The sequence below is a fragment of the Stigmatopora nigra genome, chromosome 2 (assembly GCF_051989575.1).
Source record: "Stigmatopora nigra isolate UIUO_SnigA chromosome 2, RoL_Snig_1.1, whole genome shotgun sequence".
Lineage (NCBI taxonomy): Eukaryota > Metazoa > Chordata > Actinopteri > Syngnathiformes > Syngnathidae > Stigmatopora > Stigmatopora nigra.
In genome coordinates, this window is record NC_135509.1 from 15,590,226 (window position 1) to 15,618,058 (window position 27,833).

Below are 27,833 nucleotides of genomic sequence, written 5' to 3' on the forward strand. Positions count from 1 at the left end.
TACTGGTACACTTTGTTCATGTTAGACATGTGCATCTACAATATGTAATATAAGAAAACTCAAAAGTACATGAAGGTACGTCAAGGAAAAATACATCTTTGGCGGTCTTCTTCATTTTTGTCATCATTGCCTTTGGCTGCAAAGCAAAGTGGAACCCAAGAACAGGAAGCATGCAAACATGAGGGAAGTACTGGAGCTTACATGTTTTTACTCCAGGTACTCTAGTTTCCCCCCACATCCCAAAAACATGCAGGTTAGACTGGTTGAACACTCAAAATTGGCCCTACGTACGAGTGTGAGCGTGAATGGTCGTCCTTGTGCCCTATGATTGGCTGGCCACTATTTCAGGGGGTCCCCCGGCTGGAGCCCAAAGTCAGCTAGAGCACCCCCTGCGATGCTAAGCGGTTCGGAAAATTAATACAGTTTAGGTTGGAGGCCTGAGGTCTCATTCCAATGTCACATCTGCAAAGTAAACCAAAACATGCGACAATTAAGGTGATTTTTATTTGTAGATTAAGCACGATATACAGAAAAAGTTGATAAAAGAGGCAGTAGTTTGTGGTCTGATAACGAATAAGTTAACTATATGATTTTTGGATGGTCAAAATAAATCTATTTTTTTGGCTTAGTACATTTCTTTTTGCAAGCTTTTTTTTAATTGTTGTACTTACACCTTTTTATTTTTTTGCAAGGGGAGAAATGTTTGTTGGGGTGTGTCTATCAAAGAAAACAAATGCCTTGTTTGTCCCCTACAAGAAATATGAAAATTGTCAACAGTTTGGACAGTACCGCCTACAAAAGGACTTACTTGATGGGTATGAACACAAAAAAATGTTAAATAAGTGAAATGAGGCAGATATTCACTTACATTTGAAGGTCTCTTTGATTAGAGGAGGGTCTCAGTCATGAGATGTTTCACTGGAGATGGGTGTGTCTCCTATAAGGGGCGTGTCACAAGTGAGGGTCGTGTCCTGAAGGAGTTGCGGATCGCAGCATTTTGGTATCTCCCCAACGTCGGCGCTTCGCGGAGCGACGTCGTCCTGCGAGCGCTCCGCCAACGTGGCGTGCAATGTCCGTCCGTCTGACGTCGAAATTGCTGCACAACTATCGTGTACAGATTCCTCTTCATTAAAACACTTAGTCCACATGCACACGTTAAGAGAGGGCTCCGTCATTTCCTCTCCCAAATCCAGCGTGTGCCAGCGAGCAATGCCCCGCCGTATTGGCGGCGGGGTGCCGTCATCACCCGCGGACGGGCCGATGGCATCCACTGTGCCGACACGTCGGAACTGGTGCTTTCTCGACTCTGGACTCTGCTGCATTTGCTTAAACACACATAAGGACATATGAGCTTGCATATTAAAGAAATCGAGGACCAAAGCGTCAACAAAGGTCAGTTATATATTGGACTTGGATGCTTCAAGTCGCAAGCAGTCCAATTATGATAATCAAATGACCCAACGTCAAAAATCTGGCACTTCTCAACTCTTAACTCTCAATGACGATAATGATTCTCATGAATATTAATCAAAAACACGGAGGGGGTGATTCGCGTAGGTGTCATATTAAAAGGAAAATAGGTAATTTTATGAGAAAAAAAAGATGACAAAAGCTTCAAATTCAAGACCAAATTATTGACAGAAAAAAGAAAACTACTTGAGTAAAATTATAATATTGCAGATGTTTAACTTTGCTTGAAAGCTTAGGGCCAGCCCACTCCAAATAGCCTTCGGCTAGTTTATAGCTAAAATAAAGTTGCTCCAGAGAAATGTTAGAAGAATGGAATCAATTGTTTGCTGAATCTGATAATGATGCATCAGACTTTGAAAATGTTTGAATATCATGATGATGAAATAGACTTCAAGGATTTAAAATTGTAAATTCCATTTCAGAACTGGGTTCATTCTGGTAGTTTGTTTTACCAGGTTTCTGTACCATATGTTGTGAATAAATGTTTTGTCATGGCTATACGTGTTCAACATTTGCCAGTTACCAGTACTGGTGCAATACTTGGTATCAGCTGAGGAAAAAGTGGGAAAAAAATGTATACCAATTTTTAGCCACAAACTATGGGTGCACGTTATACACGAGTACGCATTGTACTCGAATAAAAACGGTAATAAGTAGAGATGAAGACGTTTCATTTCTAAGTAATGCGGGTAATGTTCGTACAAAAAAACTATATGGCCGTTATAGTGATAAATGTGAGGCGTTTTGTTAGTAGTTTGTTATGTAACGGCATTAGTTCCAATACCGATTACTACACAGATGTTTCTCCTTGATTAAAAAAAAAAAAGCATAATGTAGATTCCTTCTTTACTCTACACTAAGGACAGCCTAAGTAGAAATAGTAAAACAGCTTTTCTATTTAATTTGCTCCCATGCAATAAAAGCCATATTGAGGTACTTTTCTATGGGTAATTCATGTTGAGACCCTAATGTGCCGCCTAGGTGTTGTTTGTCCATTTATACTACGTGTCATTAACAGGAATGGGAGACCAACCTGCTCAGGTGCAGCTGCTCGCCGAGTTGGACTGCAGGACGTTTTCTTCATTTGCCGAATCCTGAAGAAAAACACATGTGGAGGCACTTAACAATCCTGCTGGATAAGAGGTTGTCGACGAGGGGGAAGTTGAAGATGGACAGACGACCTGCTGGCAGCCGATTTGTGTCGCACGGGATCGTTGAGCCTCAGACATTGAACAAAGGAGTGAGCTGCAGGCAGACAGATGGATATAAGGACAACAAAAAGGGACAAAGATGTTTTTCTTTTTAATAGGCCTGTGCTGCAGCTAAATTCAGCCAAATTTAAACACAATTAAGAGCTAATTTATTTATTTTAAGAGGTTTAATGTTTTATAGTACATTTAAATACAATAGGGAAATCAACTTAAGGGTGTTATTGGGGCGAATAAATAGTCTTTTTCAGTTTTTTTCCTCCAATTTGGTAAATTTATAATTATATTTAATTTATTGTGAAAAATCTCCATGTATTCATATAAAAATACATACATAAATACATTTTGTTGTCTCAAGGCCGAAACATTACCAAGAGCGCCTTTGGGCACAGACAGGAGTTTGATAGGCTCGTCATCCGGGGAAAGTCCTGATGCTTTCTGGAGCGATCTCACAAGCTCCCCATTCTGAACGAAAAGGGAGATAGTTAGTCGCAACCACACGTTACGCACGCGATGCTCGTCCGTCCGACCTTCCCGCCCAGTTGATATGCCGTTTCTAGGGGCGTCTTGTGTTTTTTGTTCCTGAGGTGTGGGCATGCGCCGGCCCTCAGCAACATCTCCACTAGCGCGTGGTGACCTGCCCGCACCGCGCAGTGCAGCGCCGAGTTGCCTTGATGGTTTCGCACGTTAACCAAGGCCTCGCTCTGAACAGAAAAACAACGTTAACACAACTAGATCTTCGCCATCTGCGGTCTCAGAGTCGATGCTCACGTGTGTGAGTGTTGTGGCGGCCTCCAGGTTGCCATGGAGACAGGCCACAATCAACGCTGTGTTGCCGTACCGATCCTTTTTGTTGATCTTGGCATTGCATTCCAGTAGGAACGTCACCACCTGAATATACACACCCGCATATCAGTGCTGATGGTCGCCGAGCTTCCGTAGAGGCCACGCCTACCTGCAGGTGGTTGTATTGACTGGCCAGGTGAAGGGGTGTAGCTTTGTGGTCAGTGCGTGCGTTGACATCGGCGCCGTGGCGGATAAAGAGCGACGTCAGTTCTAGGTGACCATACGTGCATGACACATGGAGAGGGCTGACGCCGTCCACATTAGCGCTCTTCACACACAACGCGCCACACGGGACTGCATGCAACTGTGGAAAAATACAAATAAATAAACACAAAAAATACACATATATACACTTTTGCTTGAAACATCTGCAGAGCAGGTAAAAATACATTGAAATCTTACATTTTGGAAAAACACAATTTTGTCATCGAGTCAGCATGGAGTGTCTTACCTAAGTAATTCTGACTACTACTCTTCTGCAATGTCTGTGAAGCCTGCACATTGCTATTGACTTTGTTCTCATAATTTTGGACACAAAGATGTAGGTACATATTGTCATATCCTACCCTAATATTGCTGTGCGTCTTTCGTGACTTAAGTGGCTTTTCTAAAACAACTTTCTTAAATTCCTGAAATATTGAGGAATGAGCTTACATTAAAAAAACTATTTCAAGTGAACAATGAGTCATTTTTGAGGCGCTACTACAGGTAAAAAAAAAAAAACACTGAAGTTTTGATTTCTGATGTGGCTTCAATGCACTCCCATAATTTCTAATTATCGTGAAGTAAGCGACAACTGTTTAATCAACATTGAAATCTTGCTAAGACTGTACTTTGTTTTGCAATGAAAATGTTAGAATCTTGGGGATGAGACGAGAGAATGTGAGATGGAAGAAATATAACAAAATTTGGAAAGTGTTTTTTTTTTCAGTTTTGTACATGTATTACCTTGTGAGCTGGCGCACATGTTGCACATTGACACAAAGGGTGACACAGAGAGCCCTCGGCTAAGACATCCACCTCATCTTCGTCTGTCCACTCCAACAGGTAACGCACCTGAAGCATACACAAAGGAGATAAGAGAGACGACAAGGAACGAGAGAAAGCCAACAAGAAGTCAAGATATATAATAAGATCGATAAAGTGATAAAAATGGGAAATAAAGAGGGAAACACAACAAACAGAGACAGGAATGAAATGGAAAAGGGCCCCCACCAAACCCGCAGGGGGCAGAGAAACCTCAATCAGACAAAGCTTTCCACATATTGCCCACAGACAGCATGTGAGCTCAGGTGGAACAATCAAAGGTAGCCTACCAGAGAGGAGCAAGTCACCAAGTTTAGCAACTGACAAGACAAACTAAACAACTAAAAAACCCAAAGACACTCTTCAGTGTATTAATGTTTACTTTGTATCATTTCAGACACCATTTGTGATCCTTGTCTTTAGATGACTCATCAACCTTAGCAAAGTGAATGTTTGTTTGGTTCATTCAATCAGTTAAGATGCCTACTACTTACTTTATTAGTTTACTGTTTGTTTGTAGTTAATTAGTAAACAAATCAATGCCTTGATCTGTTTTATTAATGTAAACTTAATATAATGTCATGTGTTTCTTTAAGCTTTTCAACCTAATCACTTTCTAACCACAAATAAACTTCAATAATCTAAAAATGGAGTAAGTGTTGGAGTTGTTCATGAGTTTGAAAGACCCTCTCAAGTTGGGGCAAAGTTAAAGACAACTTGTCAGACAGTAAGAGTGTAGAATGGTCACCATTTCGACATCTCCATCAGCCACAGCCCGCAGCAGCTTGTCCACCTGTCAATCATTCAAGGTCATCACGGAAACCAGCTTTGTCGACGTGCTTGGAAATCGCCGGTTCACCTGGTGATGCCTTGCCAATGCAACCTCAGGTCGTCGCTCACAGCTTGGCGAGGATGACGAAACACTCGATGTGGACGACCGGCGACTGCTGCGGTCGGACATCGGGGGAGAAACTCGCGCGGAAGACTGAGGGGAAGATCGAGATATGGCGTCACTCAAGAAAACACGAAAATACCCATGCTGACTTAAAGGTGAATGTGCCGCCCGGACCCGAAAGCTGCTGCTGCTGTTGTTCCTGACGGGCTGGTTCTTCTGTGATGACCCAAACAAACTCAGCACCTACATAAACAAAGAAACAAATTGGGAGGCATGCATGTAAAAACTTGCTTTTGCAAATCTACATTACTGTAAACCTTTTGAATACTTGTCAAAGTTGTGTGCTTTGCCCTCTTAAGACCTTGACAGTGTTTGTTTATCTATCTTTAGCAGGATAATTTCCATGTGTGTTGAGGCCTCAATTGATTTCTCAAGGTTATGCGATTTCTCAACTGGACTATTGCGTTGGTTTTGCATGTCGATATCGGTCTTCGTATACCAATCAATTGCTCCTTGAACCAGGCAGGTTTTCCTCAGGTTTTGTCAACTGGCTTTTGCTCGGTCTTTGACTATGCACTCTAAAGTTTGTGTCTGGGATTCCTTGGGACTACGTTTGTAATAGTCATACAGGATTCAGAGAACCGTACTAATTCCTAACTTTAGTTATTATGAATTAAAGTATTTGGAGGTCAGAATTGTGGTATATTGATGGCTTGAATGACAATAAATCCAGGAATGTATAACTAGTTTTTACATTTTTTTGCAACAAACTACCCAGAAAAGTACTATTGCTTTGAAAGCATCTTGTGGAATAAAAAGTAAATAGTTAACATTTCAGTAAATGGAGTCACACGTCGAATTTGCATAACATAAGAACCCCCACACACACTAACCTTAGAATTCAGGGCGCAATGGGCAGGTGTGTGCGCGCTGTTGTTGACCATGTGGACACTGGCACCATTCTCCAGGAGAACTTGGATAATGGACTCATACCCCCAGCGCGACGCCAAGTGCAAGGGTGTGTCGCCTTTGTCGTTTCGCAGGTCCAAGCAGCACGTTTGGAAGTCATAGTAGACCAGAGCCTTCACACACTGAAAAAAAAACATCTACACTGTCAAACACATGACTCATATTACTATATCACAAAAACCTGGACGGGTGTGTAGACTTTTTATAGGCGGTGTAGTTTTTTTTCACAAGCTGTTTTTATGTGCTGCTTTTTTGTGTTTTCATGGAGAACATCTTTTAAGGTTTATCATTACAATCCAACACCATTGCTAATATAAACTAACCTGCCAATGGGTTAGTAAGTCAGCATAATATGTAGATTTTCATATGACTTAATTGAACATCCTGCTGCTTCACTATATAACGTATACTTGTGTTTTGTTGTGTTATGCAGCTTTGTAATGACTATAAAATAGATGCTTATTACCATAATACTATTGGGGCCAATAACAGCTGCGCAGCTGGCACACAATAGGTTAATAAGTTGAAGTTTTTATAAATTGCTAAATGTATTCGAAACTGTTGTATATGACACTTTTTTACGAATGGCGGTGGAGTTTTATCGAAATACTAGTGGAGTCTGGGTGTCGCCAGGTGAGGAAGGGTGCAACTCACATCCTCATGTCCGTACATGCACGCCAGATGCAGTGGCGTGTTCCCATTGTTGTCCTGAGCATCGGCATCAGCCTTGTAGTGCAAAAGCAGGAGCTACACACACACACACAGAAAAGATGAATTCAAATATGTTGACAGTCATGTGTAGGGTTTATCTTCTTTCAAATTAGCATTATTCTATTCCACATGCCTTAACAGCCTTCAACCCTGAGGTTCAACTGTACTTCTAAATAAGGATCAGCGAGTGACAACAAATAAAAGCGACATTGTTGCCAGCACAGCTATAAAGATAACTCAATAGGAAATTGTGTCAGACAGAAGATGCAAAATGTCAGCGTATAGAGAGCAGAAAAGCTGAGGGTCAAATCCTTATAAAATGTGTGTTGTGAATTCATTTAATAACAGATTACCAGTCTATTATCCCATTAATCGTTGGAAATGTAATAATAATATTTTTTGGAAATGCCACAAAATGGACAGTGACAGAAAATCCATCAATTGCAGTTGTTCTTTTCTTCTCCTGTGTTACAACACCTTTATAGGGTTAGCTCCAGAAGCTCACAAAATGACTGTGGGTGTGTACTGACCGTTACTCCTTGGTATCCTTTCTGACAAGCCAGATGCAGTGGTGTGAGCGTGTGGTAATCCGTGGCATTGACTGGCGCTCCTTTGGATACCAGCAAGTCAATCAACTGTGCTTGACCTTGAAAAACCCAATACACACGTGTAGAATCAAAAAAGTGTGTTGTATTTATTTTATCTGTTTTGTAGTGTGATATTTCTTTATTTAGAAAAAAGACATTTATATTAAAACCTGTTTTTATAAAAGGTTATATACAATTATGTCTAGGATGACAATGTTGATTGATATTTGGCATTTCATTCAATTGAATTGCTGCTTCACCAATCACTATATATCAATCCAGATCAATGTATTGTTACTTTTTAGAAAATAAAACTGTATTCAAAATGTAATCAAACCACAAAAAAAGCACTATTTGTGCATTTTTTGAGGTGACAAACCAGGATTTCACAAAATGTATCTATATTCTACAGCCTATTACTAAAGTAAAAATGTGGAATCAATCTTTTTTATGGTTATTTAATTAGCTTTGGCGTATATTGTGTTCCTCACCACAGATGGCGGCAACGTGTAGCGGCGTGTACCCACGCTGATCCCTGGAGTACGGCGTAACGAGAGACAGGTCGTTCAGCTTCCTGCAACAAAAAGCAAAGTGGTAAAAAACTCCACACAGGTAGACCGACCTGGATTTGAACCCAGGTCTCCCACTGAGCCGTTGAGCCGCCCTGACTTCATACATTTTTTTAAATCAGACAATGATTTTAATTAAGTATAACACAGTATGCTAGCTACCTCTAGTCTATAAAAACTGCCAAAAATACTGTTCCGCTGTATTTAATCTTTAAAGATTTTTTAGATTTCATATTTCAGGTCAAAGTTGTACTGACCCAGATTGTTGGAGGTCACAGAGGTCACAGGAGCACAGAGGGTGACACAGGCGCATGTCCTCTTCACTCTCGCTTTCGCTTAGAAGACGAGCCACTTCAGCCTCGTTTCCTTTCGAAATGTGCTGAACAATTTCCACACACGTGAGTTTTGGGCACCTCAATTGAAACACAATCGAGTCAGAAGGTTCTGTTGCTTACCTCAAACAAAAGACTGATCGGCGTGGAGGCGCTCGCAAGCTCAAGATTCATTTTCACCTCATTGTTCCCTTCACCACAACCCTGAACACACACACACACACATACAGTACAGACACATTTTCAGCATGTGTGCAGATTATTGGGACCCTTCTGTAATTGGAAGGGAAAAAAACATGAGCAATCTTCAATCTGACAAACTGGATGTTGTTCAGGGTCCGCAGAGATCAACTTTTGGTGACATTAGGTCAGTGAGAAAAATTGGATTTTGGAATAATTTTGGAGGTTTATGTAATTCCTTTGATGAGAATGACTATTGTTAATATAGGCGACATAGTTTTATGGTAAAATATTTTCAGGTGGTGGTGTCCCTTGAGATTTCCTCAATGCAAAAAGTGTGCCGTAGCTCAAAAAAGGTTGGGCAACAGTGCAAGTGTGTGTGTTTTGCGATTACGTGTACTACACACGGAAAGCGTGTGGTGCAGCTTTCCTAAGCTGATGTACTCAATGGCAGCCTCAAAGGTACTTAGACAGTAGCTGAGCTCATCTTTCCTTGACTGACTGAAGCAGAAATTCTTCATGTAGCTCAGGTTGGCCATCCTGCAAAATATCACACATCAAATTGACATTTTATAAGTATGCACGTGCGTATATAAAGACCTCCTTTGGTATGTTTCCTTCTCACCAGTTGGGAATTTCCACCTTGACCAGCAGATACAGAATAACTGACAGCAGGTCATCAGCAGAGACCGTATGTATGCTTGCTGCTATACAAAAAGAAACAGCATCATTAAATGATATCTCAATAAATGAACTATAACAAACGTATGTCTGATGCTAGAATAATATGTTCATTGAAGAAATTCTTGATGAAAAAAAATGTTTAACTTAATATTAAACTGTTTTAGGCCAAAGTGAGCTGGGATAGGCTCCAGCACCCACCCGATGAGGATGAAAAGGTTAAGAAAATGAGATGAGATGAAAAAGTTTCTGTTATTAAACGGTTACTTTAGTGCACCACAATCTATGTCCACGAGACCCCCCTCCTTGTGGGTCCAGTCCTCTTCATGCTCAAACATAAAGACATACAACAAAAAACAACAACCAAACACCACAATATGAACTCACACAACAACAAAACATACACAAAATGTGCGTGCCCCTCACCCACAAACACAGCAAAAACTGCCACACAAACAACAACAAAGATATATAAAAAACCTTACACCCTTTAAAAACACACACAAATACAGTTAGCTAAGCGCGATGTCGCCAAACACCTCAATCTCTATGCCCACCAACAAGTTAATGACTAGTGGACAAACAAAAATTAGCACGGGGTCGTGCCACTGTCAACTTAACAAAACCTTCCATTGTGAGCGCTTACGATTGAATTAAACCCGCGGATCACACAGAGCAATCTTAAGTCCGGACTCACATGCCAAAGGGGAAATGAGACTTTGTACCCAATTGTATATCTAGTCTCCCTAAGTACAAAGATACATTCTGTGAACTGTATAAATCTCCCCCTTTTTTGCCAGGTCAATGATATCACAAGGAGGCATAATTTTCTGCTGACCCATTTTGTACCTATATAGCCAATCTCAGCTGTTTCCGGGCCAGGCAAAAATTTGCGCGGAATTTTCCCCTTATCTCAAATGTCTCGCATGTTGGGACACTCGTATGTCAAGGTATTACTGTAATTAACAGAGAGAATGGCTACAAATGTCTTGATTCCAATGGTGTTTGAGTTTGCTGCCATTATACCTGAGGAGGAGGAGGAGGAGGATGATGTGAGCGTGGCTGTCAAGGCCACTTTGCGTAAGCACAGCAACTTGAGGAGTGGCGATGTTTGCTGGTTGAGTTGACTCAGCTCCCGTTTGGCACGAGACAAGTTGAAGCTAAAATGGCAGAAAAAGGGAAGAGTTTTCATTGCCCTTCAACTGCCTTCACCAATCGAGCCTATTTAGCAAATATCATAGCACATACTCGGACAAAATCACACCATACTTGAACTATTGAATTACTTGCTGGTGTAATAAGTACTTTAAGCTTGAGTTTGGAGCTCTCACATTAGGATGGCTAGACATTCCAAAGGTGACCTTGGATTGTTGCCAGCCAATCGCAGGGCGCAGTGAAACAGACAAAATGACATCCCACCGAGTGAGAATCGAACCTAGACTGCCCGCACCGGAGTCAGGTGGAAGAACCACTGCACCATCGGGTGGACTCGATGGCTTTTATACTTGTTTAAAATACTTGAAACACATGAACGTAGCACCTGTATTTCTTATGTATGGCAAGGCCATGATCTCGATTGGTTTTGTAGTATGAATAAAACATTTGGTTTTCATGACATGTATGATCATTCATAAATTCCAGCTACCTGAAGTGTGCTTTGACTCCAAAGTCTTTATGCTCCAGCTCGTGAAGACTCCTGGTGATTTTGTTGAAAGCAGCATCCTGTTGGAGAGAACATCAAGTCTCGTTTCTAACTTGGAACACCCGGCAAACATTATGCTCCGCCCACCTGGCTGGCTTCAAGCGTTCCCACCAAGTTGAAGATCAGAGGGTGGATGCCGTTATGGACGTACACCTGGCGTGCAGTAAACACAGTAGTATAAATCAGCAAATCCACCAGCAAATAGATTTTCAATTTTTCTTATTTTTACCTCCACTGCTTGTTTTAGAAGACTCATTTGAAGCTCCTGTTTGGCCAGGACCTTCTAAATAAGGTAAGTCAGAATGAATCCTTCAAACATTGTCAGAAAAATATTACAAAGTCATGAAAACAAACCATCAGAACTTGCTAAAAACATTCTGAATCATGACAACATTGCTAAAAACATTCTGAATCATGACAACAAACAAGTCAAATGCTTTGTCTGCTTGACTCAAAAGAGGATTCAAAAGAAACACCTAGGTGTTGGTCTATATAAGAATGTCGGACCATGGAACTAAACTCAGGTTTCATTTACTTTACCCGTTGAGTATGAAGAACCATTTAAAAAAAATCACAGAGAAAATGTTTGTTATGTGCTCCAAGAAAAGAAGCAAGCGGAGTGAGGTCACACCGATATTATGTTATAAGGTGGTTATTTTGCTTTTCATCTTGGAAGAAACTACCTGGAGATTTGAAATATACCTAACCTGTTAGCTCCATTAAGTCAGGGTTGAAAACTCTTGTTAACTACAGTGTTCACCTAACCTTAACACTTAACTGCTGTACTCAGCTTACCCTACTTTACAAATACGCAATACATGGCTTGTGTTTTTCATCATTTGTGTTTAATTGTGTCTTGCTGCTTTTACTGTGTTGGTAAGCACCGTTAATTGACGTCTTCTGGAAAGATTTATGGCAGTTTTTGATAAAAACCACCACATCAACCAATGAGGCAATGACTCATTATTAACAATAGTCTGTTTGGTATATGATTGGTCGATGGATGTTTAGGAGGCGAAGTTCACCAAAGGTCTTGTAATTGGATTGTGTTATACAAATAATTTTGCCTTGCCTTATCTATTGCAGATCCTCGTTAGAGCCACATGATCCTCAAGCAATTACAATTATCATATGATGATGATGAATCTTCACATGATTTTTAAAACTGGAAATCAAAAGCATAATGTAATTGTTGATGGAGCATGAGAACTTTTGTTCTGATACTCACCAATCGAGCTTCTCGCAGCACACACTGAAGACACCGCGTGTACAGGCCATGGACGGAGTCCTAACATCAAAAACACTAAGTAAGTTATCCAAGTCTGACAGCCAAGTCACGGAACATATCCAACATGTGATATTTCCTGTCTTTTATGTGACATAAACAACACATCTGCCAATTGAAGCTTAGCGATCTACCAATTGAAGCTTGGCAATCTACCAATAGTACCTTAGTGATCTACCGGTAGAAATTCCCATTCCGTTCCACAATGTAGGAAATCTGATGATGATTAACCATGAATAAGCTCATCTTATGCATAAAATGAATTCTTCATTTCTTCTCTCATGGGATGTAATTATTTTTAAACACCGCCACACTAGATTAAAAAAACTAAATGAACATGATGTGCTTGAACTGAAGATTTTAATCTTTAATTTAAAGGTATTTAGGGCAACATTGTGTAAATTGTATAATAATTGAGTTACTTTCTGTATCCTCTAATAAAAAAAGGGTTTTGTGATAATAGAAAATTAAAAAAAAACCTTAGTCAAGAATAGAGATTTCAATCCAGTTGTAAAATTGGCCGTCTCATCAAACTGAGATTTTACGAAGGAGCTATAGACTAGTTAGTGGTGGGCTTGATGGTCAAACTAGCTTACTTTTTTATGAAGTCAATTCAAGTATTAGGCAAAAGTAATACAGACGGCCTGGATTTCTATCATAAATCACCGCTGTAACTGAGGTTGGCTAAACACACCCAGTTGTGCGCATCTACGAACCAAAATATTTGGATGATTTTCAAAATTCGCTACACACACACACGACACAACAACACAAAATGTAACAAAATGTCCTACTATGTGGTGTCTCAGTCCCTTCCTGTCATGCTCCCTGAAGGCTTGACAGAAGTTGACGATGAATTTATCCAGCTTGTGTGTGTGGCGGCCCAGGAATTCTTTAACCTCATCTACACTCCTGAGATGGTACACAGTCCCCCATGACCTTGCTATCTCTCCTGGGCTCTGATCGCCCGCTTCCACAGGCCTGGATATGCACAGGATGCTGTAGCTCTGCTCCCTAGCATTGTAAAAGGTTTCTTCGAACAGGATAGGAACAGATACCGGCGGCGAAACGCCAGACCCAAACAGGACCTGCCTGTCTTGGATCTGAATGTCCTGCAATACAAACATATTAGGTTTCAGCTGAAGATCTTAAAAGTTCCTCTAAAAATTGTAACACTAAATGGATACAGAATAATTTTACTTATTCTTAGACGTACTGCATAGCCAGTTAAATAGAATAAAAATACCAACCTTTCCGTCTGCAGTCTGATATCCGTCCTCTACTGGCTGAAGCACATAGTGGTCAAAATTAAGGTCTGATACAGTGAAGCCGTCGAGACTTTCACGGCATGGAACCAGTACCTGCACAAATGGCTGTGTGTCAAAACAGTGAGCTGCTAGTTTTGAAGCTAATTCATCCAGTTATATTTCCACAATATTTTCACAAGTGTCACGGGGGTGCTGTAGGCTATACCTGCAAACAATTGGCACCAGGTGGGGGACTACCTGAATTGGTGGCCAACCATCCTAAGGCACAAGGAGACGGACAACCATTCATTCATGCTTACACTCATACCTAGGGGCAATTTGAAGTGTTCATCCAGCCTACCCTGCATGTTTTTGGGATGTTGGAAGAAGCCGGAATTCCTGGAGAAAACCCACCGGGGAAAACAAGGAAACTCCACAAAGGGAGGTCCAGACCTGGGATTGAACCCTCCACCACAGAATAGTGAGACAATGCGCTAACCATTCGTCCACTAGGCCATATTATATTTACTTACTAGAATTTTGTTCTTGGGGTAAATCAACTTGCATGCATGACATGCCCAATAGTTATAGAGAATATTATTTAGAGTTTTTCTCATAACCCAACATTGAAATTGTTCATACAAAAATAGATACAAGCATTATTAACATTTAATTATTCCAGTAATTGATTATCAGAATATCTGGATCTGAGGTTGAACTATCGATCTCAGAACTGTGAGACTGATCTGCCAATTAAACCAAAAATTTAATGTATTCTTGAAAAAGAACTGAATGTCAGAAAGAAGCTCACATTTTAGAGCCAGACAGATATACGTATCACCTGTGTCAGTCAGATGACAGCGATAATTTTTTATGTTCTTTGTGGCAATCGATTAACACACTTAGTGAAATTCAATGTGTGTGGTAATTACTTTTTCAAGGAAGTATTTCACTGTGAAATAACAAGATATCCGCCGTGCTAAGATCTAAACTGGTATCTTCTTGGGTCACAGGATGGCTTTGTAGTTATGCCGACTTGTTCTTTCAAGTGCCACAAACTTGGCTCATTACATCCGAGTGACTTTTGGATCTTATCGCAACTTGACTGGAGATAATTTCATTTGTTTACACAAGTGGACAGCTGGCTGAGCTCAATTCTTCAAAGTGAAAATGGGAATTGTCAATGAGTAACAGAGCCTGACATCAGCTAAACTGTCCCGGAAATCATAAACATTGAAGCATTAAGGACACGCGGAACAACATAACAACATGGGCTGAGTATCTTTGCTCATGGGAAGTTTTAGTTGGCAGATGGTACTGATAATATATTTTTTTCATGATTTATGTCCATCTGTCCACTCATTTTCATCCTCGCGGGGTCGTGACTTAAGCAGGAAATCCTAGGCTTCCCTGTCTTTTCTATTTTTAGGGTTCTAAGGCATTTCCTAGGCCTACCAAAAGTCACAATGTCTCCAGCAGGTCCAATGATGTCTTTGGGGCCTCGATCAATCAGGTGAGAGGTGCCCAGAGTACCTGACCAGGGAGATGACCATAAAAATGGAAAGTATCCTCACCAGATTGATGATAGAGGGCAAAATTGGCAGCATGTAAGGATCATTAGATATTTGCAACATGGACCAAACACCCTTCGTATGTGGGTGATCAGTACTGGTGAAATATGCATGTACATTCATTCATTTTCTGAACCACTTATTCTCACAAGGGTAACAGGGGGTGCTGGAGCCTATCCCAGCTGAGTTTGGGGCGAAGGTGGGGGACACCCTGAATTGTTGGCCAGCCAATCGCAGGTTATGAGTGGACAGTCAACCATTTACACTCACACTCATACCTAGGTGCAATTTAGAGTGTCCAATCAGCCTATAATCCAAGTCTTTGGAATGTGGGAGGAAACCAGAGTACCCGGAGAAAACCCCTGCAGGCCTGGGGAAAACATGCAAACTCCACACAAGTGGACCGACCTGGATTTGAATCCAGGTCCCCCACTGTGAGGCCGACACACTAACCACTGCCCCATGTAAATATCCAAATGCAAGAATGAATCCAATAAAAGACAAGAAAGAGTATTTGAAAAGGATTATCTGTGGGGTTACAGGGTGTGAATAGAACGAAGGTCTTACGATGCCATGAAGCTGGGCCACCTGGTCACAGAGTTCCGGCCTGAGCTTCTCCAGGGCCACAAAGAAGGGGTTTTTGGCAATGTTCTCGTCGTACACCGCCATGGGAAGATCCAAGGGTGCCACCTGAAGGAAGAATTTACCACAGGGGTTAGAGTTGAACTAAGATTTGTCTTAATTCAAGTGAAAACATTTAAACATTGACTTCCTTACTACACTAAACAGTCTGAGTATGAGAATGCAACACTGGTAATGAGGAAGTTTAGCGAGTAGAAAACAACTCAGAAAGAAACAGAAAGGGGAAACGGGTTAAGAGGGAAGAGTGAGGGACTGCCACCTACAAGAGAGCAGGTGTTCAGCAAAAAATACTTAAAGTTCAGACATTCTGAGCCAGGCATAGATGCTTGTTGCCTTGCAAAAGCTGTCACCATTGAGAATGTGTCTCCAAATGTCTCATAGGTCGCCTGATCAAAACTAAGACTACTCCAACAAATACTAAAATAAGGATTTATTGAAAACTAGCATTCTCAGTTCACACCAAATTTTAATTTTAAGGTTAAAAACAAAACAAAACTCAAACATCACAATGTATTCAAATTTTCAACATGCCTCCAAGTAACCATTCCACCTCGCAAACATACACTGATGAGATTTTTCGTTTTGGAAAATTCCAAGCGCAAGTTTAAGCAGCAAGAAATGGGATGTTAACATGAGTGAAACTTAAATGGCAAGTCAATCAATATAAGTGAGCGTTGACAGCAACAAAGATGACAACAATGCTACACTCACCTCCTCACATTTCAGCTTCATCTCCACACTAAGAGCTACAAACGCACACTATCCTCACTCCAGTACAAACTACAGGCTAGCCAGAGCTACTCCCTTATCCTCATTGCGGATCAAAGTGTGGAATGAGATCACGTGATGGCCCCGTGGGAACTTGTGACCCCCCGGGGGCCAGGAATACCCAGCCCTCTTGTGACGGGTCATGACGTAAGTGAATGCCACGTGCCCTCTCAGAACCCGGTCCCTCCGTATTAGTCAAGAATCAAATTAGTGATAAATGCTTTAGATGATGTGACTCAATAAGGTTTTTCTTACTAAGTAGATTTCCGACAACATTTGTTTTCGATTTACTTGACTATTAATTCCCACTTGTTTCTAGACCACTGTTTTGGGGGTTTTCAATGGATTTGACAATTAAATTCAATTAAAAATATGTTGAGCATGATTCATGCATGATAGCCAAATTGTTTTTATCCAAGTGTGTGTGTGTGTGTGTCTGTATGTGAATGGTTGTTTGTCTCTGCGATTGGCTGGCAACTAGTTCAGAGCATACTTTGCCCATTGTTATGAGGGACTGGCTCCGGCACCCCCGTGACTCTTGTGAGGATAAGCGGTTCAGAATCTATGCTTGCCGTCCCCTGTGCTACTTACTCTATACAGCAATGTAAATTGACCAATTATTATTAAATCTGCATCCGCTCTGATTTGAATACAATGTTTTATCTAAAATTCCTTTTAATCTTGCAAGGTACAGATTTAACGTATTTGCTACTATATGTATAATTAGAATAATAACTACCAGAAATAGTGCCTATAAAGAGTTAGTAATCAAAAGTGTCCAAAAAAATAAAATACAAAAAAAAGAACCCTGTGGCCTAAAAGTCCCCTTTATTAGTGTATTAGGAATCTTATTGTCCCTCAGATTAGACAATATACAATGCATTTGTGAGAGTAATCAAATCGGAGAAAAAAATGGAATGCCCTTACTAGAGGATAAGAAGTCAAAAGGCTTTTTTGGACGGAAACCAATCAACACAAAAACGTTACGTTATTTACAGCCAAAACTCATTGACAACAGTCCCAAACGATTAAGTGGTTATCAATTACAATCGAGTGCTCGTGTGGAACATATCTTGTGCATCTCGTGGGGGGCTAACCATCCATTGCCCACCAAACCCAGAAACGCCCATGCATTTGATTGTCATTGTTTAAAATCAATAACCAAAAAAATGTTTTTCTTATCATTCGGATGACATGGAACTTGTCATATGCTCGTTATTAGTCTGAATAGTGAATTGCAAGCTCTTATTTACTGGGCCATTCTGCAGCTCAGATGCGTGTCAATTGATGCTTTAGATGTATATTTAGATTCGTGTTATTATTGAATTGAATGATTGTATTGTCATTATACAAGTATAATTAGATTTAATGCTTCACCACGAAGCCCATTGTGGCTCAGCCCATCCGGACAGGAAGTGTGCACAATTAGCTTCATTAGCAGCTAAAACCAAAACAGACGCTGTTCGCCAGCTCCAGTTTAGAGCGAAAATAGCTTGGCTTGTCATCCTTATAGGGTCGAAATAGACGGGGCTCAAAGGAAGAAACAAAAGTAAATAAGTGCGCTTACCGTCTTGTATCGAGGTCTTGGGCACATCCGACGTCCTACACGGGTCTTCCTCGGCCTTGCTCACCCGGCACCGTCAGCCTTTTGACCTGCTGTCAGCTAACGCGGCGTCAAACGAGTCACAATCTCTGCCGTCACGCCGAGTGACAGCCATTGTCCTGCAAATGCTCAATAACATATCATGTTACGACCAAACACACCGAATCACACGAATGAGCAGCACTTGACCATCACTGCAAGAGAAACAGCACCCCCTGTTGGCCAATTTTGATATTACATGCTGTTTTTAAAGTTCATCATGAGGGTATTCTACGAGTGGGTCGCGACCCCAAAGCAGGTCGTTTGGATGGGACGCAGACAGATGGTTAACTTGATTCGATCAAAAGGAATAAGTAATATATACTATGACAAAGAAATGTAACATTTTTAAAAGTTTAACAATCAAGAATTAACATTTTAGATATGTAAAACATTTTTAAAATTAGATTTTCAGTACATTGAACTTTTACTTATTCATATGAGGCAGATTTCAACATCGTCGTAGTAATAGGCCAGGGAAACGCCACTCGTTTTTCAAACTGCAGTTTGATTATTAACTCTAAATGCAGTTTAGATTTCAATATTTTGCTAAAAAGAAATGAGGGCAGATTTCCTGGCAAAAAATTGCTGCAGTGTGATGAGATTTGTTGCTTAGTTCTGAAAAAAAGTCAAGTGACACTTAATGCTTAATGGCACGCCGGATTTTCCCGTATATAAGCCACCCCCGTGCATAAACCACACCCTTAAAATTGTTGAATTTTACAATACGCCATGCCTTTGATTTGGTCCTATTTTTTTAGTTACAATTACGGCTTGTGTACGAGAAAATACGAGAATTACCCGATTCCTTCCATCATTCAGTCATTAATCGAAAACAAACTTTGCAAAGCATAATTACAGATATTTTAATTCCAAATCTTAGAAAGTATTTGCTACAGACAACAAGAACTGGCAACTAATTAGACTTCAAAAACTAGTTAACGTAAGTAGATTGAAATAACTTTGCACTCACGATAGAAGACTCAGGTGTTTGACAGATGGTGCAAATTTGCAATCCTTTGATCCGAATAATTAGGGCAAACTGAAAAAAGAAAAGAAAATTCTCTCACTTATTAAACATCAGATGGTGAAAAGATGTCACCAAAAAGAGTCCAGTCAGATTTGGCGGTGCAGGAAAAGAAATGTGAATCAAGTGACGTTTCTGAGCAAGTTCTTGAGAACGCTTCTCTCCTTGATGAGCCCGGCATCCAACACATCCTCGGCAATGACGGGGACGCCGTCTTCCCCCGCTCTCCCTTCGCTTTCTTCCCCATCGCTGTCGGGCAGCGCGCACAGCAGGGCGTCATTTTCATAAGTAGGGAAGTAGTACCTGACCAGTCACATGACACCAAACGTCAAAGGCACGGACGGAGTAGGCGGGCCCTCCCATAAAACCATTTAATCCGGGCCTGCCATCAAAACTCACTGAGGTTGGTTCCAGGTGGCAGAGGGTGGTAGTCTCATGGTGTGATGCTCATCCTGTAGATGTCTCACCACATCCTCTCTGCAACGGAACTTGTCCTGGCAGGCATAGCAGCGGTTCTGATGGATCTGACGTCGGATGAAGTTAACCATCTTCACTTGTTGGTAGAATGTGAGGTCTGAACAGAAGAATGACAGGCACTGTACGTTATTCACTGTCGAAACACACAGATGGATTCAGGGGTGTGCAAACATTTGCCTCCAAAGACTGCTTTCAGGAAAAGTAATATAGTAAGTAAAGTTGATCACTGCCAGCCATCCAGTCAAGATGGATTGTACCTCCATAATAGTCAATGGTAGTGAAACATAATCCCTCACTCCCTAGTTTAAATGGATTTGCTATCTATTACTGTCAATGTAATATAGCTCAATTTAACATATCTCACTCTCTCCCTCCAGCAATAATGTAACCTGAACTCAAGATGGAGGCCATATTTGATAATTGATTATCTTGAAAAAAAAAAAAAAAACTGGGCAGCGGGGCATAGTTTGGTCACCCCTGATTAAGGCTATGGACTGGCTGGCCCCAACTAGGGTGTCCCCTGCCTGGTGCCCTTAGTTAGCTGGGACAGGCTCCAGCACCCCCACAACCCTTGTGAGGATAAGCGGTTCAAAGAGTGAATGTCTTACTTAGCTGTGCCTTCAGATGTTGGAGATCAAAGCCATGTACTTCCTGGAAAAAAAACAGCACATAGACTAGTATCTTATTTTTATTTCTAAACGTTTCAAATATTTTTTTTAAACATTGCTAAGCAGCAATTATGGTTCAATGGTTTTTAGAATTTTAACATCCTAATCCTAGTTTTATAAAGTACTTTGTTCCTTGAAGGTAGACCAAAAATATTAGCAGACATGTAGGACACTTGAAAAATAAAGAAAATATGGCCTTTGGACAAAAGTATTGAAACACATGCAAGAAGGAAAGACTGCATTTTCACCCATTTTCTTCCAAATTACCTTCATGTGGGCGTAGATGTCATCCATAGTGTCGCGCTGATCATCGCAAAACAAGCAGACGGCCAAGATGGGACAAGCACGCCAATCGGACCAGTCGCTGCCGAGACAGCAGCGTCAGGCAAACTTCCAACACAAAGTCCAAATTGTCCACTTACTCGTCTTTGTCCTCCACCAGCTCACGGTCATCTTCACTTTGCACTTGCTCCCAAGATTTTCCAAGCTCCTGAGGGCATATAAATAACACAATTAGCAGGCTTTGGATACAATATTTAAAATATGGAATAATGGCATTGAATATGAACTTGAGAGTACTACCCCTAAAAATACAAAAGGAACATTTGCATTTGAAATGCTTGTTCCTTAAATTATAAATATTTTGTAAAAAAAAAAAAACTTAATCACCAAACGAATGAATTCCAAACATGTAAAAAAAAAAAAATACATACCGGCTAAGGGTAACCAGAGTAATACTAACGTCATGTTTTTTTCATAGTAGTTGAACATCTAGTGCTGTTCATGGCAGCCATTCTGTTTGACTTGAGCATATTATTTTTTTTTATCATGGTTTATTTCCATGTTTTTTGTTTTTAGGAATCAGAAATACATATAGGCATTATTTTTAACCTGAAGAGGTTGACACTTTATATTAAAATAATATGTAAATGTGTTGGGTGTGATTCTTTTGCTGTTTGTCCATAGTATCTATCATTATTTAAACGAGATTGCCTTATTACAATATTTTCTAGATTATAAATCGCACTTTTTTCATAGGTTGGCTGGGCCGGCGACTAGTAGTCAAGTGCAAAATGTTTTTTTTCCTCTCTGACCAGCCAGCAGTTGTTTCTTTAAAGTTATCTGAAAAACTGTTATGTTAAAAAATGCCTATTTAGCCTGTTCACCATTTTACTATTGTTACTTTAACTTAAGTTTTTACATGGTTTCTGATGAAATGCAAAATTGGCTGCTAAAAAAGGAGACTTAGAAACCAGTACGATTTCTATATATTTTTTCCTCTCCATTGTTTATTTTTTGGCTGGTGCAACGTATACTCAAGTGCAAGTTATTTTCCTAAAAATACTGTATATAATGAAAAATGTCACCTTCATTGTCCAGTTTCCAGGTATTAATTTGAATAGGCTGAATTTTGGGCTCGAAACATTGAATTCAATTATAGCCAGTGAATCGTATCATTTTAAATGCTACTGGTAGGTAATTGTTGTACAAATGGATGCTGACCCACATATAGCGGACAATAATTATGAGTTGAAAGATGTAGTTACCAGGTAGTTGATAATGTAGAAGCGATCATATTGAATGTTGCTGGCATTGATGCGGCGATGTGCTTTTTTCCTCATGTGATCTTTCAACGTGATTTTGTCCTTAAATGTCTTTTCGCAGTACAAACACTGCAAGCTGAAATGGACAAAAAGACACAATAAACACATGATCAAAAGTGCGCTTGGCCCTGTTAATGAAAGAAAAGTTTTCCGGAAAATAACAGGAATACCTAAAGAATTAAAAGCACTGTCCAGTCGAAGTAAAAGTTAATACTACATTGTTTCATTGCGCTCAAGTGTAGACCGGCCGGATAAGAGGCATGCAAAATTTCTGTGAATAAAAAAAAATTGGGTTTACAGATTTTGCCCATGTTTTCAGCACTTATCTTCAAGCATATTTCATGCATTTATAGGCGAATGGTCAAAATAAATGGACAGTGCTTTTTGAGTTTGATGTGTTTTTTAGTTTTAGTGTTTATCTATGAATGTTTTCATTCCAATGGATGAAGAGAATAAGTTTACACCAATCTAGTGTCTTAAATGTACAATCAGTTGACTGCAGTCAGGTGGTGCTTGTTTCAGCATAGAGCTCTTTAGTTATATTGCCCGTGCTATATTAGTTGGAATATTAAACCTGCACACACTGCTGCCTTTTGGGGAACAGGACACCCTGGCTTTAAACTTCAATGAAACTTGCTGGTGAATTTCACAAGGGTTCCTACACATTTGAACATGTGTGTATACAACGATGTTCATATGAAAATGAAAAGCATGCCAAGTGTATTGACTGACTTGTCCACTTTGCTCTGCAACGTGTCCAAAAGCTCGTTGCAGTAGACGATGTTGTCGGGAAGCCCGATGTTAAACGAGTGCTCGTGTGCCATGTGGTTCAGAAGCTTGGACCTGAAAGAAGGTCACCACCACATTGTTGACATCAGTTTAGCTCCATCGTGTCAGGTAAAGTGGAAAGAGTCATTCTAAATCATGACAAACTTTTGACCGTCAATGTCATCAAGTTTGGAAATTGAAACAACAGACATTCATCATTGTTTACCTGTTTCCCCTGAACTCATCATTGCAGAACATACAAACTCGACAGAAGCTACAGTCTTCTCGCTCTTTTTGCTGCTGCTCCAGCACCTCCTCCTGAGTGTGCAACACCAAAGGAAACCCAAAATCAGTCCATCTCATATGCCTCCATTTCACCCAGGAAACATACTTCATTGTTATCTATAATACTTATAAAGTGTGTCTTGGCTGACTGTGTGGGTGCTGCTGTTTTGGTTTTTGGCAAGTAAACTTCATTTTAATCTTAGCTCTCTCCAGAATATTCATGTTTTCTTTCACTTTTCCGGATCTCGAAGAAAGAGAATTTTATATCTACATATTCCTCAAACGGATAGTGTGCTGCTTTGTTTTGGTATCCTACTGATGCTTTGACTTGATTGAATTGAACTGCTGAATTGCTAGCAAGGTGTGAGATGTCTCACCAGACGTTTCTGCTGGAGCTTCTCTCGAAGGGCACGGTCTTCCGGAAGGACATCGCAGAGGAGGAAATAAAGCTCCTGTTTTTCTATAGGATCGATCACTGGATAGTCACACGACATCGCATTCGCACAGACACCCTTGCCTACTCACCGACAGGCCCAGTGGAGTTGGTCTTGATCTGACTACAGAAATCAGTGACAGGCTGCTCCAGAAATCGACCCTTCCAGTATAATAGATAGCTGCACAAATAAAATTATGAATGTTAGGGTCTGGGTGGCCCGGTGGACGGAGGGTTTGATCCCAGGTGGATCCCCACTGGGCAGAGTTTGCATGTTCTCCTCGGTCTTGTGTGGGTTTTCTCCAGGTACTCCGGTTTCCTCCCACATTCCAAAAACATTCATGTTAGGCTGTTTGAACAGTCTAAATTGCCCCTAAGTATGAGTCTGAACGTCTCCTTGTCCCCTGCGATTGGTTGGGATAAGTTCCAGCACCCTTCACAACCCTTGTGAGGATCAATGGTACAGAAAAAGTTAGGCTCTCAGTATCAAATACAATTAATGATTCCATTGAATAACTGTGTGTTCCAAACGTTCTTTTCATAAAATAGATCAAGTGAAGGCCTTTTCTTATTTTAAGTACAGAATATTGATAACAAAACTTTGCAAGTGCACAACTATTATGAAAAACAAAAGTGTGGGATTATAGAGGATGCATATTACCTTGGGAGGTCTGCCACAAGTTTGACATCAGCGATGACCAACTTGTGCTGCAGCAGAAGATGTTTTAGGAAAATATCCTTGTGCGTGACGGGAAGCGACTCTGAGCAGAAGAGACACGACAGCAAGTCTACGGTGAAACCATGGGAGCTAGGATGATTGGAGTCTGGATCGCTTGTTTTACTGGGATAAGGAAAGTGAGATTGCTCTGGGAAACATAGCGGCTCCAGGATCTGGTCCCCACCTGAGAACATACAGTATACACTTATAACATATTTACTGCCTTTTCATGTATGTACTATGACTGCACTATACGTAAAATATCATGCCACTGCCAGATGCATACGAGTAATGAATGTTTTCAAAATGTTACTTCTTAGCACTGCCAATGTTTACTTGCACTAAAACACCACAATTACCTCACGTGCTGCTAATCACTTAAAAGACTTTTTTTTAAACTCACTTCATTTGTATTGTATACTACTTGTAATAATGACAATAAAGGTATTCAATTCAATTCAATGTACGTAGAGTGACCTTGTATGAAAACTAGACTGTTACTTTTGAGAAGTTGCCAACATGGAATGCTCTAGGTTTTGACTGAAGGATATCGCTCATTCCACAGCATTGAACTGTTAGTTTCTATTAACGTTGGCATAAAAATGCGTAAAATGTTGCAACCCCACTCAGATGTTAACATTCTTCAAGTTAAACTATCCTTAAATAAAGATGGAAATAGTTGACACGTTTAACGATTAACATACCATCTTCACCCGTGTCTCTTGTAGCCATTTTACTAAGTCACATGAGGAAAACATCCCCAAATGGACCAATCGGAAGGCGCAATACGCACAAGAGGTAGGACGTCTAATGAAAGCCTTGCTGACTACATGTATTTAAAACAATTAAAATAATAACCAACATTGTTTATCTCATGTGTTTTATGAGTCTTAAAACACTTTAGTATTATTATTAAAACGAGAAAAAAAGGAAAATAATAAACGAAACAGCATCAGGAAGTCGTACATAAATATACAATTTAGTAAGTAACTCGTGGCCATCTTCTATCGGGAGAAATCGCGGATATAAAGGTGACTGGGGATCTGGAGAAAACCCACGCAGGAATTGTGAGAACCTGCAAACTCTCCACACGAATGTCAGAAACCACCGATCGCGGAATTGTACAGCAGACGTGCTATAATGTTAAATATTATTTTTTAAATTGTATTGTCCCGGTACAAAATGGCCGATCATTGACGACGCTAGCCTGAATTGGCTCAAAGTTCAAATTATAAACATCTAGTTTCATATAAAGGATATCAGCAAAGTCATGCCGGTGGGTATGCTAGCTTGGTGTCATTGTTTTTTTTATTCATTTGCTGTCAAATTTGAGGTCAGTGAGAGAAATCACAAAACAATTGTTTCAAGGCATTGGTTATTAAACGTTTGAAGCTTCTTTAGTTATCTAGCAGCATGTTTTTGGTTAGCAGTCAGCATGCAGTTTCAAATGAATGGCGCCTGCTCATGATGTTGAGGTCAAAAAAAGTCACAGATAATCAACTGTTTTACTATTTGACCGAAACACGATGAACCGAGGGAGTGTATGACATCTTTATAAACATCAAGTTGTAACCCTCTGATTTTTTTCCCATCCCATTGAAATTTCCACGTAGTGTTTTTGCAGTCATCGTCACATTAAAGCCACTTGACGGTGAACTATCTAATTTATACTCGTGTCAAGGTTTTTCTGTTGACATCACTGAAAATATTAGCACGTGTATTCTTACACATTACTAATACATTTTAGCAACAAGCATTAGTTGTCTGTTAAGACCTTTAATCCTTTCCTCGGGCAAGTGACTATTATTGCTATAAATAAATAAATTACGCAATTTTTATGATCTATATTTTGGAAAAATATAATCATTCTATTTTTATATCATTCTAAATATAAGTATTAATTAAAACTACATTTAATTTCATTAAAAGGAAAAGCAGCTGAAACACACCCTGGTTACAACCCCAAGTAAGACTTAGAAAAAAATCATAGTATTTATACTCATTGCATGTTATTTATGGCGATAGACTTTGACTAGAAGGGGGAAAATAAACAAAAGTTCACTTGCCTTCCAAGTGATTCTGTGCCATAACTGAAAGTGATGTCATTTCTCAGCTTCCTGTTTGCTTCATATCCCGGTGAGCATGGCTCAGGGAGGAACGTGGGGGCGCCGTTACCTGCGAGCCTTCGTGAGCGGCTTCTTTGTGGCTGTTCCCGTCACTGTCACTGCCCTGGACCGCTTGGCGTACGTGGCCAGGGTGGAAGGTGCATCCATGCAGGTAATGCCATCCCAAAAATGACACCCGGCTGGCCGCAAAACTTGAGAGGGGTGAGCAGAGACCAATTCCCTGTGTTGTTGCAGCCTTTTCTAAACCCAGACGGTGCATCCGAGTGTGACGTGGTTCTGCTCAATCGCTGGAGTGTTAGGAAATACCAAGTTCAGAGAGGAGACATTGTGTCAGTCATGTGAGTCTTTGCTAACTGATTCAGTAGAAATTGTTCTTTTTTTGTTTTGTTTATTGATTAGCCAATAAGAGACACCGCTAAACGTGAACAGTAACGAGTATTCTACTTAACTACAAACCTTACCAGTCTGTTGTTTCTCTATTTGAGCCTGGACATTAGTTGGCGACCAGTCAATGTGCAATTTTGTTTCATGTTGGCTCTTAGGTCTCCAAGGAATCCTGAACAGAAGATCATCAAGCGTGTCATTGGCCTGGAGGGCGACTTCATCAGGACTCTGAGCTACAAGAAGCGACATGTGCGCGTCCCTGACGGCCACTTGTGGATAGAGGGTGACCATCACGGCCACAGTCTAGACAGCAACACTTTTGGCCCGGTACGTGTACCCATCCAAACCAACCCACTACTAGCAACCATCCACTTGGATGATGTTACAAACAGACCCAGTCCATAGGAAATATGGCTGCAAAATTGTTTGAATTCTATTTCTTTGAAGCGTATTGTTATTACAATCATTTTTTATCGTGCATATTATACATGAGAAGAAAAGATGGTCTTAATAACAGGACTCACAGTGGTATTTGTGCATCAAGGTGTCGCTGGCTCTCCTCCACGGTCGTGCATCTCACATCGTTTGGCCTCCGGCCCGCTGGCAGCGCATCCAAGGCCGTCTCCCACCTGACAGAACGCCGTTGTTCATCGACGAGGATGATGATCAGTGACCTTGCATTCCTCCTGCTGGCGGGAGGGACAGTGAAGTAATAGTGCTCTGATATGTTGCATCGTGATCATGACTTATTTCTTCATAGTTGTCCTCCATTTTGTCTAAAGAAGTGATAATGACATTGCTAATAAAACTTTCATTTTAATTTTTGTGTACATACATGGTTGTGTTTGGCTTTAAATCTAAAATTTTGATAGAAAATTGGATTAAATATAAAAAAAGAAAAATGTATACACTGGAGAGAAACCTTTCTCCTGCTCACTTGGTGGGCAAAGCTCTTTTAGGAAAAAGAAGTTGAAAGTCACATGGGAATACACACTGGTGAGAAACCGTTTTC

The 27,833-nt window shown here is 40.4% G+C and overlaps 4 protein-coding genes across 12 annotated transcripts in view; 1 reads left to right on the forward strand and 3 right to left on the reverse strand.

Moving 5' to 3' along the window:
- ankrd27 (ankyrin repeat domain 27 (VPS9 domain)) lies at positions 1 to 19,437 on the reverse strand. Of its 4 annotated transcripts, none has more exons than XM_077735884.1 (29): positions 18,257 to 19,050; positions 15,847 to 15,969; positions 13,712 to 13,822; positions 13,256 to 13,573; positions 12,405 to 12,464; positions 11,406 to 11,459; positions 11,264 to 11,329; positions 11,120 to 11,196; positions 10,506 to 10,634; positions 9,419 to 9,502; positions 9,201 to 9,333; positions 8,737 to 8,817; positions 8,539 to 8,660; positions 8,204 to 8,286; positions 7,656 to 7,771; positions 7,069 to 7,161; positions 6,339 to 6,536; positions 5,620 to 5,688; positions 5,410 to 5,535; positions 5,299 to 5,343; positions 4,473 to 4,580; positions 3,634 to 3,828; positions 3,450 to 3,569; positions 3,209 to 3,382; positions 3,050 to 3,143; positions 2,652 to 2,715; positions 2,504 to 2,564; positions 869 to 1,325; positions 1 to 462 (listed from the first exon to the last, which is right to left on the reverse strand). In XM_077735884.1, exons 1-28 carry the CDS (start codon positions 18,281 to 18,283, stop codon positions 900 to 902), a joined length of 3,357 nt encoding a protein of 1,118 aa, XP_077592010.1. In that variant the 5' UTR covers positions 18,284 to 19,050; the 3' UTR covers positions 1 to 462; positions 869 to 899. The 4 variants fall into 4 exon arrangements, with proteins under 4 accessions (XP_077592010.1, XP_077592018.1, XP_077592024.1 ...); XM_077735892.1 differs by lacking the exon at positions 1 to 462 and adding an exon at positions 19,305 to 19,437 and having other exon boundaries at positions 486 to 1,325; positions 18,257 to 18,411; XM_077735898.1 differs by lacking the exon at positions 1 to 462 and having other exon boundaries at positions 486 to 1,325; positions 9,419 to 9,499.
- Positions 19,173 to 25,419, reverse strand: znf277 (zinc finger protein 277). Its single transcript, XM_077735947.1, has 12 exons — positions 25,016 to 25,419; positions 24,255 to 24,495; positions 23,686 to 23,774; positions 23,538 to 23,620; positions 23,102 to 23,193; positions 22,840 to 22,950; positions 22,051 to 22,183; positions 20,926 to 20,993; positions 20,771 to 20,867; positions 20,444 to 20,486; positions 19,758 to 19,932; positions 19,173 to 19,661 (listed from the first exon to the last, which is right to left on the reverse strand). The coding sequence occupies exons 1-12, from the start codon at positions 25,041 to 25,043 to the stop codon at positions 19,481 to 19,483; spliced, it is 1,341 nt and encodes a 446-aa protein (XP_077592073.1). The 5' UTR covers positions 25,044 to 25,419; the 3' UTR covers positions 19,173 to 19,480.
- immp2l (inner mitochondrial membrane peptidase subunit 2) lies at positions 25,048 to 27,651 on the forward strand. 5 transcript variants are annotated; one of them, XM_077735981.1, is made up of 5 exons: positions 25,048 to 25,109; positions 26,425 to 26,588; positions 26,672 to 26,775; positions 26,980 to 27,148; positions 27,366 to 27,651. In XM_077735981.1, exons 1-5 carry the CDS (start codon positions 25,076 to 25,078, stop codon positions 27,492 to 27,494), a joined length of 600 nt encoding a protein of 199 aa, XP_077592107.1. In that variant the 5' UTR covers positions 25,048 to 25,075; the 3' UTR covers positions 27,495 to 27,651. The 5 variants fall into 5 exon arrangements, with proteins under 5 accessions (XP_077592107.1, XP_077592139.1, XP_077592130.1 ...); XM_077736013.1 differs by lacking the exon at positions 25,048 to 25,109 and adding an exon at positions 25,234 to 25,378; XM_077736004.1 differs by lacking the exon at positions 25,048 to 25,109 and adding an exon at positions 25,507 to 25,587.
- The window catches only part of LOC144209534 (nuclear factor of activated T-cells, cytoplasmic 3-like), an 11,353-nt gene continuing 10,878 nt past the window's right edge, over positions 27,359 to 27,833 (reverse strand). For both annotated transcript variants that reach the window (XR_013329163.1, XR_013329162.1), the window contains exon 14: positions 27,359 to 27,510. The gene's annotated coding sequence lies outside the window, so the exon portion shown is untranslated. The remainder of the gene's footprint in view (positions 27,511 to 27,833) is intronic.

What these genes read in the sequence shown, in the direction of transcription:
- ankrd27 (XM_077735884.1), bottom strand. Translation starts at nt 18,283, where the DNA reads ATGTGCCCAAGACCTCGATACAAGACG. An exon ending in GCATGTACGGACATGAGGAT is followed by an intron (nt 6,537 to 7,068) that starts GTGAGTTGCACC and finishes TTTTTTTTTCAG; the next exon opens with TGTGTGAAGGCTCTGGTCTA. An exon ending in CACAAATCGGCTGCCAGCAG is followed by an intron (nt 2,565 to 2,651) that starts GTCGTCTGTCCA and finishes GTTTTTCTTCAG; the next exon opens with GATTCGGCAAATGAAGAAAA.
- znf277 (XM_077735947.1), bottom strand. Translation starts at nt 25,043, where the DNA reads ATGGCTACAAGAGACACGGGTGAAGATG. An exon ending in AGCTCCAGCAGAAACGTCTG is followed by an intron (nt 23,194 to 23,537) that starts GTGAGACATCTC and finishes TTGCACACTCAG; the next exon opens with GAGGAGGTGCTGGAGCAGCA. An exon ending in GATGAGTTCAGGGGAAACAG is followed by an intron (nt 22,951 to 23,101) that starts GTAAACAATGAT and finishes ACCTTCTTTCAG; the next exon opens with GTCCAAGCTTCTGAACCACA.
- immp2l (XM_077735981.1), top strand. Translation starts at nt 25,076, where the DNA reads ATGGACCAATCGGAAGGCGCAATACGCACAAGAG. An exon ending in AGGCGCAATACGCACAAGAG is followed by an intron (nt 25,110 to 26,424) that starts GTAGGACGTCTA and finishes GTCATTTCTCAG; the next exon opens with CTTCCTGTTTGCTTCATATC. An exon ending in GGAGACATTGTGTCAGTCAT is followed by an intron (nt 26,776 to 26,979) that starts GTGAGTCTTTGC and finishes GTTGGCTCTTAG; the next exon opens with GTCTCCAAGGAATCCTGAAC.